The following is an 18,692-nucleotide window of genomic DNA, read 5'->3' on the forward strand; positions in this document are numbered from 1 at the left end:
ATGCTATGGTATAAACATTATTTGAAATTATCTATTTATATCGTTACAATGGAGCAAAACACACACACACACACAGAGAGAGAGAGAGAGAGAGAGAGAGAGAGAGAGAACAAGAACAAAAAACGAACACCCTAATCATACATATACTGGCTGTGACTATCCAGCATTGTTCTTGGCATCTTTATGAATAATTCTATGAGAACATCAACTTGGTGTACATCAGCAATGACAATCTCAAATTTCAGATTGATTTTTTAAAAAAGAGAATAAATATAAACTGCTACCATAATAACTATATATTACGTAGTGTGGTCACATTTGGTATACTGTTTACAATTATGACCAAGTCATCTCAAAAAGAGTAAGGTAAAGAAGGAAAGGGTAGGAAAAAAGCAACTCAAATGACTAAGCAGTGGGAGCTTCTTCCGTTAGGAAGGTTAAAAAAAATGGGGTTTTTTAGGTTTTTTTTTAAAACAGTATCCCTGGAAGGACATAATACAGGTTCACAAAGGATGTATGTTGTGGAAAGTGTGGACACTCTGTCTCATAACACTACCACTTAGGGCTACCTAAATGACATTGATTGGTGGTAGATTGAGAAGAAACAAAAGGGGCATTTGTGAGACTTCCGGGAGAAAAGATGGCTGACTAGTCGTTTATTACCAACACGCCATCAACAGAGATAATTACATGGTGGTTAATGATAGCCAAGATGTAAATCTTGGTTATCACATTCTCTCTTTGAAAATAGGGGGATCAAAGGCATTAACCTCTAATGCTCTGAAGAAAGCTGCTCTTCCCTCCAGAGGTCAGGAGGTTTTCAGATGCAGTGAGTAACTTGGAGTGAGGAACCACCACCATGCCCAGACACCACATAGTAGCCCTATGCCTCAGGGCATTAGGTCAGTTAAACCTCCCTTCTTTTAATTACCTCTGAGACTATGATGAATTACTACTGGGGTGATCTATCTGCCAATTAAACTTTCACGCGGAATGTGAACTGACTGCTGGCATAAGAAGAGGCATTAATTAACAGGCTGAAAATAAAACAAAAAGCATATTTTAACTGTTTGCGACTAAGAAAGATTATAAACAGATAAGAGAGCTGTGGTTGTTAAACATTTTCATTTATATTACCTTTAACTCTCTGTACCTTTTGTGGAGTATTGACTGCAAAAGTGAAACTTAATCCCTTAACCGTGGGAAAGGAATGTGCTTTGGTAAAGAGAGAGACACAAGTTTTCAAGGCAGAGACTAGGTAAAAGTACTGTTGAACATGCCACTGACTTATAGTGTCATGAGTCAATTATTGGGTGAGGAATTAAGAGCTCAGAGCTGAGATGCATAAAATGTTGAATGAAAATGGAACAGAGAAAAATCAGACAGAGCCTGGGGCAGGGAGGGGGAATACTGCCAGAACATGAGAGTGGGATGGTAAAGTTGGAGGCAGTAAATGATGAAATGGAGAGGACCGTCACATAAGTGCCTGGAGGTGTAGAATGGACAAACGATGGAGGTGTGATGCTGGAGAAGTGGAACAAAACCATTGACCAAGACATTAAGAAACCTCTTGAGATGGCAGAGATAGGGCTGACAGAGAAAGTATTCTGTGTACAATTTGGAGTGAATTTCAAGGAAAGATCTACCAAACTTCTGGCGATGCACTTGGAAAAAGAATGGAAGAAATGGAAATAGAAGGAGCCCCCCCCTTATTTTTCTTTTATTAAATTAGGATGGAAAATCACAGCCAACAGGAAACAAGATTGGAATATATGGAAGTGGGTATGAATCAATGGGGACGCAGGTGGCGCTGTGGGTTAAAGCCTCAGCGCCTAGGACTTGCCGATCGAAAGGTCGGCGGTTCGAATCCCTGCGGCGGGGTGCGCTCCCGCTGCTCGGTCCCAGCGCCTGCCAACCTAGCAGTTCGAAAGCACCTCCGGGTGCAAGTAGATAAATAGGGACCTCTTACCAGCGGGAAGGTAAACGGCGTTTCCGTGTGCGGCTCTGGCTCACCAGAGCAGCGATGTCACGCTGGCCACATGACCCGGAAGTGTCTCCGGACAGCGCTGGCCCCTGGCCTCTTGAGTGAGATAGGCGCACAACCCCAGAGTCTGTCAAGACTGGCCCGTACGGGCAGGGGTACCTTTACCTTTACCTTTATGAATCAATGAATATACTACAAGTAAATAACTATGGATTATTATTCTAATAATGGAAGTTGGAATTTTATGGAGATAAAGTTGTCATACCATACTGGAGGAAAATTATTATTAACATTTAGTGATAGTAACAATTGGAGAGCCCCTTTTAGACTTTTTGTGTGAAAAGGAAAAGGAATAAACTTAAGATATGTGTGGCTGAAGATTGGAAAAACATTGCCTAGCATATCGAGAAACAGCTGGATATTTTCCTAGAATAGAGCTGGATACCATCCTGGAGTGAACACTTTGGATATTTTGAATAATCTTTATAGATCTAATTGACAGACGGAGAATCTGAAGTCGTTTTATTTCTATCCTCTCCTCTCCTCTTTTTCTTTTTTATTATCTTTCTCTTCCTGTCTTTTTTCTTTTTCTTCCTTCATCTACTTTGCTTTTGCTTATGTTTTATTTTGTTTGTCGATGTCCTCTACTCTGAGGACCTCTACTCACACAGGAAGGTGATGGATGACTGGTGAAAGACCCTGTGTGAGAGGCAGGGAAGGGAAGAACTCGCAAGGTGGGAGGCTGGGAGAAGAAACGGAAGCTTTCAGGGAGGGGTCCACCCTCTTCTGTGTGAGACAAGGAGAAGGCCTCTCTTCTTTGTTTTCTTCTTTATTTTTACTTAGATTAGTTTGTTTTTCATTATGTTGTATGGTGAAAAGTTGCAATTAAAAATTATGCAAAAAAAAAAAAGAAACAAAAGGAAATACTATTCCACATAATACGTTATGAACCTCTACAAGGGGTGGTGACAGCCATTGGTTTAGATGGCTTCAAAAGGGACCAGACAAATTCAGGGAGGATAGGGAGCTAAATGGAACCATCACATGCAGAGGCAGGACACTTGTGAATATCTGGTGCTGGAGACTTACAGCAAGGGAAGTGTAGTTGTCTTTCGTGCCCTGTTTGTGAGCTTTCTGAATGCATCTGGTTCTCCATTGTTGGAAATAAGATGTTGGTCCAGAAGGGTTTTAGTCTTATCTAGCTGAGCTCGTCTTACTGTTAAATAAAATAAAATTCTAATGCAGATGTAACAACAGCCTTGCTGATTTTATTTTCAAATTTCTGCTTCTCTAATTACTAGCTTCCTGTTTCTTTCCCTGCTGGCAAATAGCCACCAATTCTTTACCAGAATTTGATCCCATTAAGCTGATCTCTGCATTTTAGCTGTCTGATGAGAACATTTATTTCCCATCATTGAACTTGATACTGACAATTATTTGTGTGGAGTATGGGAAACGGTTTACCTGCAGATTAAAAAAAAAATGTGTGTGTTTTATCCTCTTTGATCCAGGGAAATTGATCCTTTCCCCCTTGTAGTCTCTGTGTTAATTTCACACACTCATTCCCCACAAACCAATTAGGGACAGTCAGAATTCTCTTTGAACCAGCTCTTGCTATGAAAGTGATTTTTGGATGAGTTCCTGCCTTCAAAGTAAAGTGACCCAGATATGAATTGAAAAGCCATTTGGAGTTCACCTTTCCTCCTGCATAGTGCCTTGTCATTCTTTTGCCCTTGTTATACAGTCAGGCTCGCAGCTACAGTAAATCCCATCATAAACTCCTCTTTATGATCCTCTGCTGTGCAGTGTTCAGGTAGCTGAGTTTCCCTTTGGCTGAGCTCCCTTGTGGCATTGGGCAGTGTTAGAGTCCCTCTGTATGGGTAGGTTCTGGTCTGCTTCTACCTGGGAGATGGGGTGGTTGTTTTGCAGGGATGTATTGTTTATGGGATTGTTGTGCTGAATATCAAAGGAGTGTCAGCAGATATTTATGACTAAGCTGTCTCAGCTCTTCTGCTTCGGCATATAAACCTACATTCAAAATGAATGAGGAGTGCTGCTTGCCTTGTATTCCATGATGTGTGCAAACACGATTACTGCTTTAGAGGCAACAGGAGCAGCAAAAACTGTTGCAGAAAGCTCTGTTTTTTTTAAAAAAAAACTGCTCTATGCAACCAGATTTCTAAAAGGTGCAATAAAGGAAGTTGGCATGTATGTTTCCTAATTGCTGTAGAACTCCCTTAGTTTTACAAAACATTTACTTCCAGCATTTTGTCTGATGTATGTAAGGCTCTTTCAGCATTTAGAATTTCTTCACAAGGTCTTGGGTAGCAAGGGAGCATGTGTCTTTGGTGCTGTAAGGGCAAACAAGCAGCTGTAGGGAGAAGCAGGCAACTTGTTGAGTTCTGAAATATTCTACCATTACTTTTGGGAACCCCACCCAAACCTTTTTTCTGGGGTATTTTCTGCAATGAACATGAGTCAACTGTACTGGAACTTGCTGTGCATGCATGTCCTTTAACAAATTAATCCACACGTGCTTATATATTTTTTTTAAAAGGAAGCTGAAATCTGCAGGCCTTCCAGTTATGCTGAAGACATTACAGTATACACAGCAACATGCTCAGCTCCGACCATTCATTCTTCCTGACCCAAAACTGTGGGCTATTAAGATTAAATCAGACAGGGCTGGGGACTTGGGTAAAGGTGCATGAAAACCAGCATTCTTTGTATGTCATTTCCTAGGCTTTCTCCTTTATTCAAAATCTTGTACACCATTGGAGAGATTTGTGATTGGACTAGACTGGCCAATCTCCAAGCTCTCCAATGAAAAGGATGTCAGCAAGGCTAGAAGGACCTCAGCCTGAGACTTGGGAGGACCACTAATAGATGGGCCAGCTGTCTGAGTTGCTATATGCTCTTGATAGTTCTACATCCCTGCCTCCTTTGTTATTAGTGTATTTCTAAGTGCAGTTCCTTTTGCTAATACTTTATACCTTTGAAGCTGTGCATTTTGCCACCTACACTGCCATAATAATAATAATTAATAATAATTTTATTATTTATACCCTGCCCATCTGGCTGGGTTTCCCCAACCTTGTTAATTTCATCTATTAAAAATTATTTATTGGAAGCTATTTCGTGATCTCATCTTCGGGTATCTCTCTATCTTTTCTCCCCTTTTTGGCAACTGCAGAATATTTATCAGGGTGTGTATGGATGCAGCTGAGCAAATTTAGCATTTCATAAATGGGAGGAGACGATGAAAATCTCAAAGCTGCAGTCCCAGGACTAGGAAGCACACATGTATGGTGCAAAAGTTAAATTGAACGTGACAAAGGTTTCTGTGTGATTACATCCTAAGATTGTATACTGCTGAGTTAGCAAAGGACCCTTGATATTCCTTCGAATTTAGATTTACAGTCCATCCTCTTCAAAATAAAGCAGGATAATAACAACCACACAGTTGTAAGTGGGTGGATCCATGTCACAATTAAAGCCAAAGAGGGTCATGTTGACAGAAAAGCCTGATAAAAAGGCAGTAATTCCTAGTCCCATAACTTTACCAACAAAACAAGGGATGTAAGATTAAGAAGGGCCATTTGTAGATCAGGTTTCCTAACCATAGTTGCACTAACAAGACAGAGCATTTCACATACACTATTATATAGGATAGGGAAAAGCGAAACTTGAATGTGCGTTTGCAAAATGGGATAAGGGAGAGCTTATTGTGAGCTGGGCAAAAGCTGACCCTTTCCTCTTATCTAATGTTCCATTTCTTTGTTGTCTTGTTTTTAAGGATGGCATGAACTGGGTCTGCAGAAATGTCATTGCAAAGAAGAAGTAAATGAACTGCGTTGCATGGAATTGGAGGGGCTGCAGGAGCCAAACACGCTAGCTGGCTGCTAGCATCTGACCAAATATTTTTCCATCTGTGTGCAGCTATAGCTGTTAGAAATGGGAACAGCAGCTAAGCCTACTGCCCAAATTCGAACTTTACCTTCTCTCTAGTATCATTTCCCTCCATATATGCATTTCTTCCCCCCACCCCTACCCCTTTTGGCATAAATAGTATTGAGAGTCTCCACATTCATCTGACTAAAGAATAAGATCTGAAAACAGGAGCAGATTGAAGTCTGCCATAAAGACTTCCAATGGGTTCCGCAGAGTGTAGGATGATCATAGCAACGTGTACGGGAGCCTGCTTCAGTTCTGAAGTCACTCAGGATGCTCACCTGGTGCCACTCAAAGCTTTTCTCATCAGCAAATGAGCTGATGCTTTATTAGCATCTGTGCTTCAGTTTTAAAACAATACATTACTTTGTAGAATGCTGGCAAGACACTCCTATGGCCTCATGAAGAGCCTTTATTATAGCGAGATACCCAGGTGTCTGCCCTTCCTTTTACAGAGACCTGCGTTGTAACTCAAGTTCTTAACAGTCTGAATGTTAGAAGCATCAGAGTGCTAGAGATGCTGTCATTATCAAATAAAACAGTGTCAGGCTGCAGTGCAGTGTTGCCTTTTTGGTTGGTGTAAACAGACCAAGAGCTCTTTGACATTCAGTCTCGTTGCACTGTAAAAATCCCTCCATGAGGGTGGAGTTTAACAGCATATAGTGGTAGTCAGTGTAGTGCTCTTAAAACTTAACTGCAGTGAACTGGTTAATTTAGGGGTGTTGTTTTGAGAAGAGCTTTTGGTAGGCTGCACCTGCCATGTAGCAAATGTGCTTCTCCCAAGTAGTCCAGACAGTAATAGACTGAGATTAACAGGTTCAATGTCGTGACTCTATCCAAATGAGTTGTTGTGGGTGTATAGTCTGGGATTGCTTTTTTGTGAGTCTGCACTCCTTCCTGCACTGTTAGTTTAGAGCTACATTTCAGAACTATCTGTGCAGGAAGTAACAGTCTGGATGTGTTCAAAAAGAGATGTCCCTCACTTCAGGAAATACCCAACCAATTTAAGTTGCAGTTTAGAGTGAAAGGTATAGATAAATCTCTGGCAAGAGAAGCATTCCTCTATCAGCCTTAGAAGAAAAGCCCAGAGTCTATAACTTCTTAAATACAGAATATTCGTTAGAAAAATGCATGAAGGATGCACTCTCCCCTTTGAGGGAATAGTCATGTAGTATGATTGGGAAATCTCAGCATATCGCTACAACACCAGGAAATGACATAAGAGGCTGCTTCTCGCCTCTGGGTCATCTGCTAGATTTGTCCAAGTTCAGAGTAATTTGGCGAGGGCAGTCTTGCATGCAATGAATTTAGCACGCAGCATGCAGATTATAACCAGAGTATAGGGCAGAAAATGCCATGGCAACTATAATGCCCTTTCTCATTCCTAGTGGGAGGGAGTAAACTTGCTTGCTAAACCTTGGGCAATGTGTATACATTGTGGAGAGCCAGTGCACAATAGCTGCTTTCAGACATTACTTGACCATATAATCCACTGTCACTATATTGTCTTTTTTTGTTTATTCGTTATTAATCTAAAGAGTAATGGCAATAATTTCTAGTCCACCTCAACTTAGATTCTGTCTTGCTCCTAATTTGTGGTTTGCAACAGACATAAATTTTATATTAGATAAATTAAGTCTATATCCCACCTACTTCAATGGATTTGTAAGGGTAATAAATCCATAAGCAAACATTACAACAATGAGCAAGAATAAAATAAGGTACAGACAACAATCCAATCCACTGAGAACCCCCAAGCGTGACAGCTAAAATACATATTTGCACCAACTGCTAAAATATCACTAAGAACAGATACTTCCTATTGCTTTCTTTCTATGGGGAAGCTGGTGACATGTTGCAAATACAGATTTGCATTTTAGAAAAGGCTTTCACTCTCTAGAGGTGCAGTGTGCAAAAGTGGCAGCAGAATTATTATTATTATTGCACTTGTAGCCCAATTTTAAAAGAAATGAAATATGTCTGCAACTATTCAGTCCAAATGTTAGAGAGAGGCCTGTCTGCTCATGCCATAATGTCTGGAAGCGTCTCCCTTAAAATTCAACAAACCTAAGTCAGCCTGTTCAGTTCAGGAAGAAGTACATTTCCTTCAGTGTGCAGCAAGCTAACAAAGCGTCCCCAATACTTCCCACCCAGTTGACAAACTGTGAAGCAAACTGACCATGCTGCCTTCTCTGCTTCTATCTTTGAGCACAAAATACAGCTTTCTGTTATCTCACACAGTGAATACAGATTGCCCAAGGGCTGTCCTGTTTCTGTTTCTCATCTCTTGCTAAGCATATTTTTTTGTGGAAAATAGGATCTCACTGGTACTGGTGCAGCTCACTGAGCCAAAAGGAACTACCGTGGTCCATCGACTTCAACAAGCAGCTATCATACCAGCATCAAGTTTGAATCATTTTGACCTAACTAGATCTTCTAAGAACTAGAAGACAGGGCTGACCCAGTGACCCCAGAGGCCAATATCCTGGCTCTGAAAATGACCTCTGCCAGATGGATGCTTCGCAAATAAGTTGAAAAACATAGGACAGTTACAGAACAATCTCCCTCTGTTATTTCTAACAAATAGAAAAGACTGCCCTGGGCAAGCAAATTCGCAACTTCTAACTGTTTAGTTCACAGTTCTTAAAACCAATCTTCATGGTTTTATATAATCCTTTTTAAAAAATAATTTTATTCCAGCTCTGCTATTTGCTTTCACAATATCCTCGGTTCAGTTCTGCACTGAATGTAGTGTGTGAAAGGGTTTTTCTTTCATTTAAGTACAACAGCCACACTGACTCCTTGACAAGTTGCTTCGCTATATATATGGTACATGTTTCCTATCTGAATACTGTGCTACATTTACAGGTAAGCCAGAATGGATGAAGTATAGCCTTGAGAGACCAGAGTAGTATTGTTCATGTAACATACTAGAATGAAGAAGGCATGTTTCAGATGTGGTTTAATTACTTGTTTCTTTGATTAAATATAGCAGGGTTTGCTCTCTTTCTTACATACCAGATGATGTTCAGTTGCTATAAAAAGCCATAGCTGCAAATGTTATCCATTACACCTTTTCCGTTCTCTCAATAGGGTACATCTGATTTTTTTGATATATATTTTTTTTAGTTCTTAGTTTTATTCTCTCTTTTTGACGTTCATGAAAAGGGTGTGTGTGATGATAAGTTGGTGATGCTAAGCCTTGGTGTACATGTTTAGATGTTTGGCAAACTTGAATAAAATTTAATAGAAATGACGCCTTTACGATTTTGTTTTATTTCAGAATGAAGTCTTGATTTTCTTTTAAGGAACTCCATTTGAATAGTCTGTTTGAAACGGCTGTACATATAATTCCTCCAGGATGCTGTGATGTTCTGTCTCTATACAGTTCATTTGAACATTTAACACTGTTGGTTGTTTCTGTATGCTTATGATTTTATAACCTAATGGCTCTCCTATTGATCTCTGGAAACCTGCTTCCCATGGATCCCTAGATACTGAGAGTCACAATATTTTTACCTGTAGCAGGGATAGACAATGCCCTCTAGATTTTATTGTACTATAACTCCCATGATCCCTAACCATTGGCCATGATAGCTAGGGCTGATGGGAGTTGAAGTCCAAGAACATATGGAGAGTACCAAATTGGTTTCTCCTGTTCTTCAGGTATCAGGTATCATATAATGCAAAGTGTAGGTAAGAAGTAAATCCCACTAAATCAGATAAACCTGAGGCGAATGTGCCCCTCTTTCACTTGTCACTGCGTTGATTTCTTAGAACCTCATCTTTTGACAATCTGATATAGCGTTGTACGTGGGAGGCCAGGGAACACAGAAAGAGGCCTTATACAGAGACAAACCTAACTCAGTGCTGTTTATGCTGACTGGCAGCAGCTCTATGGTTTGAGGCAAGAAGCATTCCCAGTTCTACCTGGCGATACCAGGGATTGAATCTGGGACTTTTTGCATACAAAGCCATTGCTCTACCACTGACCTATGGTTTGCTGTACAAGAACTACATGCAAGAAGACATGAATTTTTAAAACCATAGTTGGGTTTCAGATTGGGCCACTGGTGACATATATGCTATGCTGGCGCTGTGGGTTAAACCACAGAGCCTAGGGCTTGCCGATCAGAAGGTTGGCGGTTCGAATCCCCGCGATGGGGTGAGCTCCTGTTGCTCAGTCCCTGCTCTTGCCAACCTAGCAGTTTGAAAGCACGTCAAAGGAGATAAATAGGTACCGCTCCGGTGGGAAGGTAAACGGCGTTTCCGTGTGCTGCTCTGGTACGCCAGAAGTGGCTTAGTCACATGACCCAGAAGCTGTACACCGGCTCCCTCGGCCAATAAAGCGAGATGAGCGCCGCAACCCCAGATTCGGTCACAACTGGACTTAATGGTCAGGGGTCCCTTTACCTTATTATATGGAAGGACAGATCCTGAAGCTGAGGCTCCAATACTTTGGCCACCTCATGAGAAGAGAAGACTCCCTGGAAAAGACCCTGATGTTGGGAAAGATTGAGGGCACAAGGAGAAGGAGACGACAGAGGATAAGATGGTTGGACAGTGTTCTCAAAGCTACTAACATGAGTTTGACCAAGCTGCAGGAGGCAGTGGAAGACAGGAGTGCCTGGCATGGTCTGGTCCATGGGGTCACAAAGAGTCGGACACAACTAAACAACTACAATATTATGCTATAGGAAATTTGTATCTCTTCTGTTATGATCCACCATTTAAAAATGGTGTTTTGTGAATGACTACTTGTGCCACAATGTGGATAGTGATGCAAATTTGAAGGTCTTTATCCCCCCCCACTGAATTTATCAGTATTATTTATTAAATTTATATACTGCCCATCATCATAATATCTCAGGGCGGTTCACAGAGTAAAATACAAGATAAAAATGCAAGTAAATAATTGCAACAAAGCAATAACCCTCCCTTCCCACAGACACATTTAAAAGGCTGTAGAATATTAATCGGTCAAAGGCCTGGTTGAAGAGGAACGTTTTTGCCTGGTGCCTAAAAATATATAATGAAGGCACCAAGGAAACCTCCCTAGGGAGAGCATTGCACAAATGGGGAGCCACTACAGAAAAGGCCTGTTCTCTTATTGCTACCCTCTGGACCTCAGGTGGAGGAGACACGTGAAGATGGCCCTCAGATGATGAACAGAGTCCGGGACAGTTTATATGGAGAGAGGCAGTCCTTGAGGTCTTGCAGTCCTGAGCCGTTTAAGGCTTTATAGGTCAAAACCAGCACTTTGGAATTGGGCCCAAAAGCTAATTGGCAGCTGGTGCAGTCAGGCCAGGATCAGTGTTATATGCTCCAACTGTCTTGTCCCAGTGAGCAACCTGGGCTCTGAATTCTGCACCAGCAGGAAATTCTGAACCACCTTCAGAGACTGCCCCACATATAACACGTTGCACTGTGAACGGATGATCTTCACGCTTACATGCTTATTTGGATGTGTGTTCAATGTACACATGTAGTGCTTTTTTCAGCATGTGATACACCCGACAGCTTTCTTGTACATCCAGGCTCTCCCTAATTAGACTGGAGCACAGGTATGTCACAAGTTGCAGAGTTGGCAAACTGCATCTAAGGATGTCTTCTTTAAATCTCACCTCAGCTATAAATGGCTTGATTTCCACCAGGTGCCTCACTGCTGCTTTCTCAGTGTGGGGGACAATATAGTATTGACTGAGGTAAAGTATAAACACTTCAAAATGTAATATAAATGTTAACTATCACTAAGCTTTCCTCCTATTTTTCACAGTTGTTTAAAATGTTGTTTTTTTATTATAACCACTCGGAAAAACACACACAAGTTTCACAAATTCCCATAAACCCTATTTAGCATGGGCTTTTATCAGAGAGGTACAAGAATTTGCATTATTTTACAGGAAAACATGCAGGGCAAGAAGTGAAGAACAGTAAACTGAGCTATAAAAATATATCAGGACCATCTCCTTCACAGATGCAACATCTGGCATGATGTCAAATCACTGGGGAAAATATTAGATGGCTCTACTTAATTTTTGGGGGGAGCGGGGTGGTATTTCTTCAATGTTTTTAAGTCAAACTAGCACATTCTTTCACTTCTAATTTTCCTAATGGATTGGATATGGAAAATGACCCTTTGGCAAACAAATGCCCTGGGAGTAGTTTAACTTGTCTCGGTGTTATTTATTGTTTGCTTCCAGGTTTCTGCATTTTCTTTTCCTGTTGCTTTTTCCCGTAGAATGCTGTGTAATTTACGAGGGGTTTGCTGTGTGACCTTGTTTGTGTGTCAGGTAGGGAGAATTACAACCAGAAGCTTTTACATTTACATGATAAATTGGGTGCTCTTAAAATGACAAGGATTTGGTCTGGCCCTGTATGTTCAAACTCAGGATTGAGGAAGAACCGAGGGCTTGTTTTATTGCTGTGGTTGCTGATGCATCTCTATTGTTTGGACTGAAAAATTCTTGTACCCTTGACTAAGCCCTTCAATACAACATAAGACTGCATTACTGTCAGTTTCCATCCTTGCAAATCCACCTCCTAGCTGCTAGATAGTCATTTCTGCAGTCTCGTTTCCCACATAGCTGCTTACTGCAAGCTACATAGCCAGGGACATTCTCTTGCAATGGGCAAGCCTCCTTGACGGCTAAGTTATTGAACCAACCAAGTGAATGCTGCTGAGTAATGATTCCTCCACCCTCTGCCTTCCAGAGTGGAAACAATCGCATCTAAGACTTGATTTGGCTTGTAGTAAAATCACTCATTGACTGGACTTTGGGGGTGGGGGTGGGGAGTGAGAGAATATGAAGCCGTTAAGTGGTTTCCAGCACTATCAGGAAATCAAACTTTTGTAGATATACCATATATGCTACAGTTTAGTATAGGGTTCCCAAGGTGCAAACCAGAGAACACACAGATAATGTCTATGAAGCAACAGGAGAAAAAGCATCTCCCCCGCACACCGTATGCTGTTGGGTGCTCCACTGCCCTACCTGCTGCAATGATCTCCTAGGACTCCAGGTACGCTGTGTAGCAAGCAGCTGGTGGTAATGGGCAATGGGACTGGGGGGGGGGGGAGTGCCAAGAAGCCACGGCTGCTGCTTCTCTTGTTCACTAAGGAATTTAAAGTTAGATGTTCTCAAGGTTGCAAATTGGCATCCCTTTCAACCATGAGCGCTAATGTACATGTTTGTACTAGGTGGAGATTATCTCTCTACAATTTTTAAAATGCAAAGTGCTTCTCAGTATTATTTTATCTTAGGCTTACAAAGTATAAAGAGTAACACGCAATTTTGGGGTCTGACCCGTAAATGATGTGCTCATGTTTTGTTTGTTTGTTTGTTATTAAATTTGTAAATCGCGCTTCATCCAAAGATCACAGGGTGGTTCACAACATAAAAACACAAAATGAAAGCACTGAATATATAATAAAACAAAAACAAACCAATAACCCCCTCCCACAAACACACTTAAGAGGCCATTGAATGTTAATAAGCCAAAGGCCACTTTGCACTTCTCGAACCTGCATACATACTTCCTCTTCTCACTGCATTCCCTTCCCTTTTTTGCTGTTGAACAATGGGATGACCATGTTGCACAATAATGACCAAGAAAAAGTGTAGCTACATTCAGTCAACATGACCCAGAGTCTTATCACAGTATTACCTTAGCATCCATCCTTTCCAGCCCTGAGGTTGCTAAATGGACGCAATGTCTAGTTCAAAATGCTCACTTTTTCCAAAGTTCAAATGGTTGCCATTTCCAGTGCTAATAGTAATAATAATAATACTAAACCCTACCAAAGTTATTGTGCCCGTTTAATAGCTACGTGACTCACAAATGTTTGCCTGCTGAACTCTTCTAGTAGATGCAGAGCTGGAGAAAGTTTTACCGATGGAATGTTTTGTGTGTTGTGCACATGTTAAAAGGCACGGCAGTTCAGGAACAGTGCTGGCAACCTTTATCTCTGGTGGCAAACAGCTTAGTTCTCATGCACAAAAAAAGCCACTGGGTTGCCATTGAGCAAAATCGACCATTGATTGGAATCCATTGAATGTTAGTGCCTTGGCAAGGATATGGCATGGTGTGTGCACTGATGTTGATTGGATCAGCAGATGAGCATTATATGGGGAGACAATTGCACACTAGAACTGGACCAAACCTCTGAACATGCTAGAAGATAGCTCAGCAACAGTAGTGGTCAACAGCTGCCATCTCTTCACAACTCCTTTCAAGATGCAGCAGGAGTGTTGAAGGACAAGGAAGCACCGAACGTGGCTGCCTCCAAACAGGTGCAGGCTATGGGGAATTTAAATTATGCCCAGCAGAGTGAGCATCTCCGCAGCTGGGCAAACAGGGCCAAAGCTGTCTAGCCCCACAGCAGCTGTTTTGTTTTATACTCCCAACTGTAAATTTCAGAAAGTCACACCCACCATCTGTGAAGCAGAAGACAGCTGAGTGATAACTTAAAGTGCTGCAAGATGGAGGGGGATTAGCCAGAAAGCAAGTGAGGGGGAAATACTGAATACTTTTATAAGTGGTGGTGTGGGGAGCAGAAGGAAAGGAAGGGCTGGTGTTCCTTTGATCTGTTTTGAAGCAAAAATTGCTACAGGCAGGATAATATTAGTTTAAATGCTTTTTAAGCAAAGCTGTGGGACAGTACCAGCTTGAGCTGTCAGCTGTGCACCCCAGAAGCCATTCCTATTTAGTTTTTTAAAGAGAAAGGAGGCAGTGGCTCTTTCCCCACCTGCTCCAGTGGTCCCTTTGTTCATTCTCCTCTCCAGCCTGTTGTAGCAAGCAGCACTTTGCTTTTGCAGCACAGTAACAGAGGAAAAGGGACAAGGGAGAGAACAGAATTCGAATTAAAAGTTATAGGCATGAACTTCAGTTGACAGACTGTAGGCCAAATACAAGCACTGGTTTCTTCTCCTCTTAGGATTTTAAATAACTAAGTGCTGGGGTGCATCTTGATTTTTTCTTGCCTTGATGCGTTACTCAAATAAAGACAATGGTGATGAAGACAGCAATTTCTAATTAGAAGTGTCATGAAGATATTCTAGCTGAGCCTCCTGCCACTGTAAATTGGGGCCACTTCTGGACTGTCACTGATTTGTGTGTGCAATTTGATTGCATACTGGGAAATACAGGTTGCTGTGCAATTAAAATGGGATTTGTTCTCTTGCGCAACAAACCCACCTTCAAAAATTAAATTGGCCTTTTGGCAGAAAGGAACGTGATGGGAAGATGCACTGGAAAGTGTGAGGTAATTGCTTGATGTGATGTCATATAACCCCTCCCCGATCAAATCTGAATGATGCTTAATAAATGGTGTTCTATAATCTCCCTGCAAACCTTGTCTAAACAAATGAGGGTGGATGCCGAATAATCTGAAAGAGGCTAGGATCCTCCACATGCAATATTTTCAATAAATCAGCCCACACAATACGAAGGCAGAGAGCAGGCCGCAGCTAGGTGCCAGAATTACTTGCAAGACAAGTTTAATAAAATAAGATTCCTCAAGAAGGGAGCAGTCCCAAATTTCATAGGAGAAGAAGAAAAGAGGCCCCCACCAATCTGATCTGGGGGGAATTTCTCTCCAATCCCAAATACAGTAATATGAACCTTTCCTAAACATAAAAGCAAAACCTGTTGGCTGAGCCTCTGCCAACATTTTCTTAGCTGTTTAACATGTCCGCCCTACCCAATACCTCACCTCAAATTCCTGGCTTCAAGTGGTCATTACTTAGGCATCAGATTAAAACTCACCATGCATCTAGCTCACTTTAGAAACAACCCCCTCCCCTCAAAAAAATGCTTTTTCTACCACAGATTTGGGAAAGTATTTAAAAGGTTTGTTCCTGTTCTTCCTTTGTGGATGATGGACTGTGCCTCCTCTCTTGGCATTAAATTACAGGCTGATTTACCAAACCATTTTTGAGACCACAAAAGGCACACCCACACCATACATTTAACATACATTTAAAGCATGTGACTTCCCCCCAAAGAATCTTGGGAACTGTAGTCTACCCCTCACAGAGCTACAATTCCCAGCATCTTTAAACAACTACAGCTCCTAGGATTCTTTCAAGGAATCCTTTAAATGTACAGTGGTACCTCACGTTACGTACTTAATTTGTTCCAGAGGTCCGTTCTTAACCTGAAACTGTTCTTAACCTGAAGCACCACTTTAGCTGAAGCAAAGTTCTTAACTCGAGGTACTATTTCTGGGTTAGGGGAGTCTGTGACCTGAAGCGTATGTAACCCGAGGTACCACTGTATGGTACTTTGGGGGAGAAACAAAAGAGGATGCCTTCACCTCGGTGTGGCTCCCCTTTGTTGCATACACAGCCCAACAAGACAACACACACACCCCGACAGCCTATGATTTGCTATGGCTAATTTGAGCCAACAACACACACACCCTGCCATGTCACACACACACATAAAACTCATTGTAGTCACGGCAATGCAATCAATCTCACCCTGGGCTCCCCAATCTCTCTCACTGCCAAAGAAAACTAATAAACGAATAGATGAAGAACCTATCCACGTGACACTAACATAACTATGCAGAAGTAAGAAAAATAATTACCCCCCCTTTCCCCAACTTCTCTTTCTCCACATCTTTCTCCCCTCTCCAACTTCACAATGCCTAGGATAGCAATGTCTCACACCAAATGTAACTGACCTGTAGATAGGACTCTATGAACTGAAAACAAAGATGCTATAGGTACCTTTGTAATCCATGAACATCTTTCAATAGAAACCTTTTTATAAAGTGTATGGTGCTTTAGATGTATGGTGTGGGTGTATCACAGTACGACAGCAGCTCTCTGGGATCAAAGGCACAAGAAAGCCTTTCCCATCACCTGCTGTTTGATACTTCATCCTGGAGACACCAGAGATCAAACCCAAATCACCCTCCTACACACAAAGAACATACCCCTCCCTATGTAGTTTCCCCCTTCAATACTAAAATGATAGAATAGTTTTGGCAAAGCACATTCGTGGTCAGATTACAAATCACCATATATCAGACAAGGAACTAGCAACAGGACCCTGTAAGTTGCTAGTTTGCATCTTCCTGGGCTGGGACATGTTTCTCCACAGTCTTGATTGCAGGTGTTTTCTCTGTAAGCTGAAAGCTGTACTCGGGACAGTTGCATGGTGAGATGTGAGGACCTTTAGAATCCCTGTTCTGAAACATATTGGGCACTAGGAAATGCAAAGAAAAACTCGCTCCTCATGCCAAAGACACACCAACCCTTATGCTGGAGAAATTGAGTGAGTTCAGTAGATCTACTCCCACAGCTGCAAAAGAAATGACAATCTGCTTATCATGTGCCTATGGAGCCTTAAAGTGCTTTGCAATTTCTCTCTCTCTTTTACCAAACCCAACCAAATAACTTTCATTTAATACAATTTCTAACAATCAGGTTTCCCGCTCCTGTTGCAAACATATGTCGACTGTTTCCTCCCGTAGCTGCATCATTTCTTATTTCATGTCCAGTTGTCATCCGTCTGAAGTGCTTTGCAATCTCAGTCTTGGTGTCCTCACAACATTGTGGTGAAGTAGGACATTGTGATTAATGTTAAACAGATGAGAGCTGATGATTATTATTATTTATTATGTTGTTGTTATTTATTAAATTTGCATACCACTCTTCATCCAAAGATCACAGGGCGGTTCAGAACATAAAAATACAAAATGAGAACACAAAATACTTAATAAAACAAGAACGAAAACAAATCAATAACCCTGCTCCTACAAGCAAATGGAATGTTCAATCAGCCAAAGGCCAAGCTATAGAGAAACATTTTTGTCTGGTGCCTAAAGATATGTAATGAAGGCACCAGGTGGGCTTCCCTAGGGATAGCATTCCACAAATGAGGAGTCACTGCAGAAAAGGCCCATTATCATGTTGCCACCCTCCTGGAATTTTGAGGAGGGGCACATGATGAAGGACCTCAGACAGTGATGTTTTCCCAAATGCACCAAACCGGTTTAGGCCTAAAGAAAGACTTGAACCATGCCCAGACAAGTGCCTCAGTCCACTGGAATACAATTCTCTCCAGCAACCAACATACACGCACATGCTCAATGATATTCTCACGTGAGGGCTTCTCCAAACAATTTTATCACATGGTGAGACGTAGATTGACTGAACAGAAGCCAGAAATTACCCACGGCTACAGAGTCTCAGAAGGGAGGAATAAAACTGGTCATCAGGAAAGAAACACAAACTTGAATTCAAAGATGGATATGGAACTGAAATAAATTATTTAAAAAATCTGAAATCACTAATGCTTCCAATTTTGCCATACACATTTTTGAAGGAGAAATCTCAAAGCAAAATTCATATTCACATTTTGACTGTGAAATTTTTAACAAACAAAAAAAATCTAATGCTTTAGACTTGTAGGCATCTTCTTGATTATTTTGGTTTTGGCAGACTTAAACTAAGATGTGATAAGATGTTTAAAATATTACTTTAGAATATAAGTTGTGGATTCTTAAATACTATTTACAGAATATTCAACTCAAATTTTCAAGGAAGAATTTTTGAGGAGACTTTTTGGGAGAAAATTCATTTCTGCTAAATTTAGATGTCTTGTGAGGGAGACAATAATCCTCTCATGATCAGTCCTGCTGCAGGAGTGTGGTGGGAAGATCAGACTTGAATATCATAGAATCATAGAACTGCAAAGTTGGAAGTGTTCCCAGGGATCATCTAGTCCAGCCCCCTGAAATGCA

The 18,692-nt window shown here is 41.3% G+C and overlaps 1 protein-coding gene and 1 long non-coding RNA gene across 3 annotated transcripts in view; both read left to right on the top strand.

Moving 5' to 3' along the window:
- Positions 1 to 9,191, top strand: part of ARL3 (ARF like GTPase 3) — a 31,644-nt gene extending 22,453 nt beyond the window's left edge. For both annotated transcript variants that reach the window (XM_083738077.1, XM_083738076.1), the window contains exon 6: positions 5,781 to 9,191. In XM_083738077.1, the coding sequence (XP_083594203.1) occupies positions 5,781 to 5,828 (48 nt within the window). In that variant the 3' untranslated portion in view covers positions 5,829 to 9,191. The remainder of the gene's footprint in view (positions 1 to 5,780) is intronic.
- The window catches only part of LOC310844222, a 399,653-nt gene that overhangs the window by 347,031 nt on the left and 33,930 nt on the right, over positions 1 to 18,692 (top strand). The gene's annotated exons all lie outside the window — the stretch shown is intronic.

This window comes from Podarcis gaigeae (assembly GCF_964106915.1).
Source record: "Podarcis gaigeae genome assembly, chromosome: 5".
Taxonomy (NCBI): Eukaryota; Metazoa; Chordata; class Lepidosauria; order Squamata; family Lacertidae; genus Podarcis; species Podarcis gaigeae.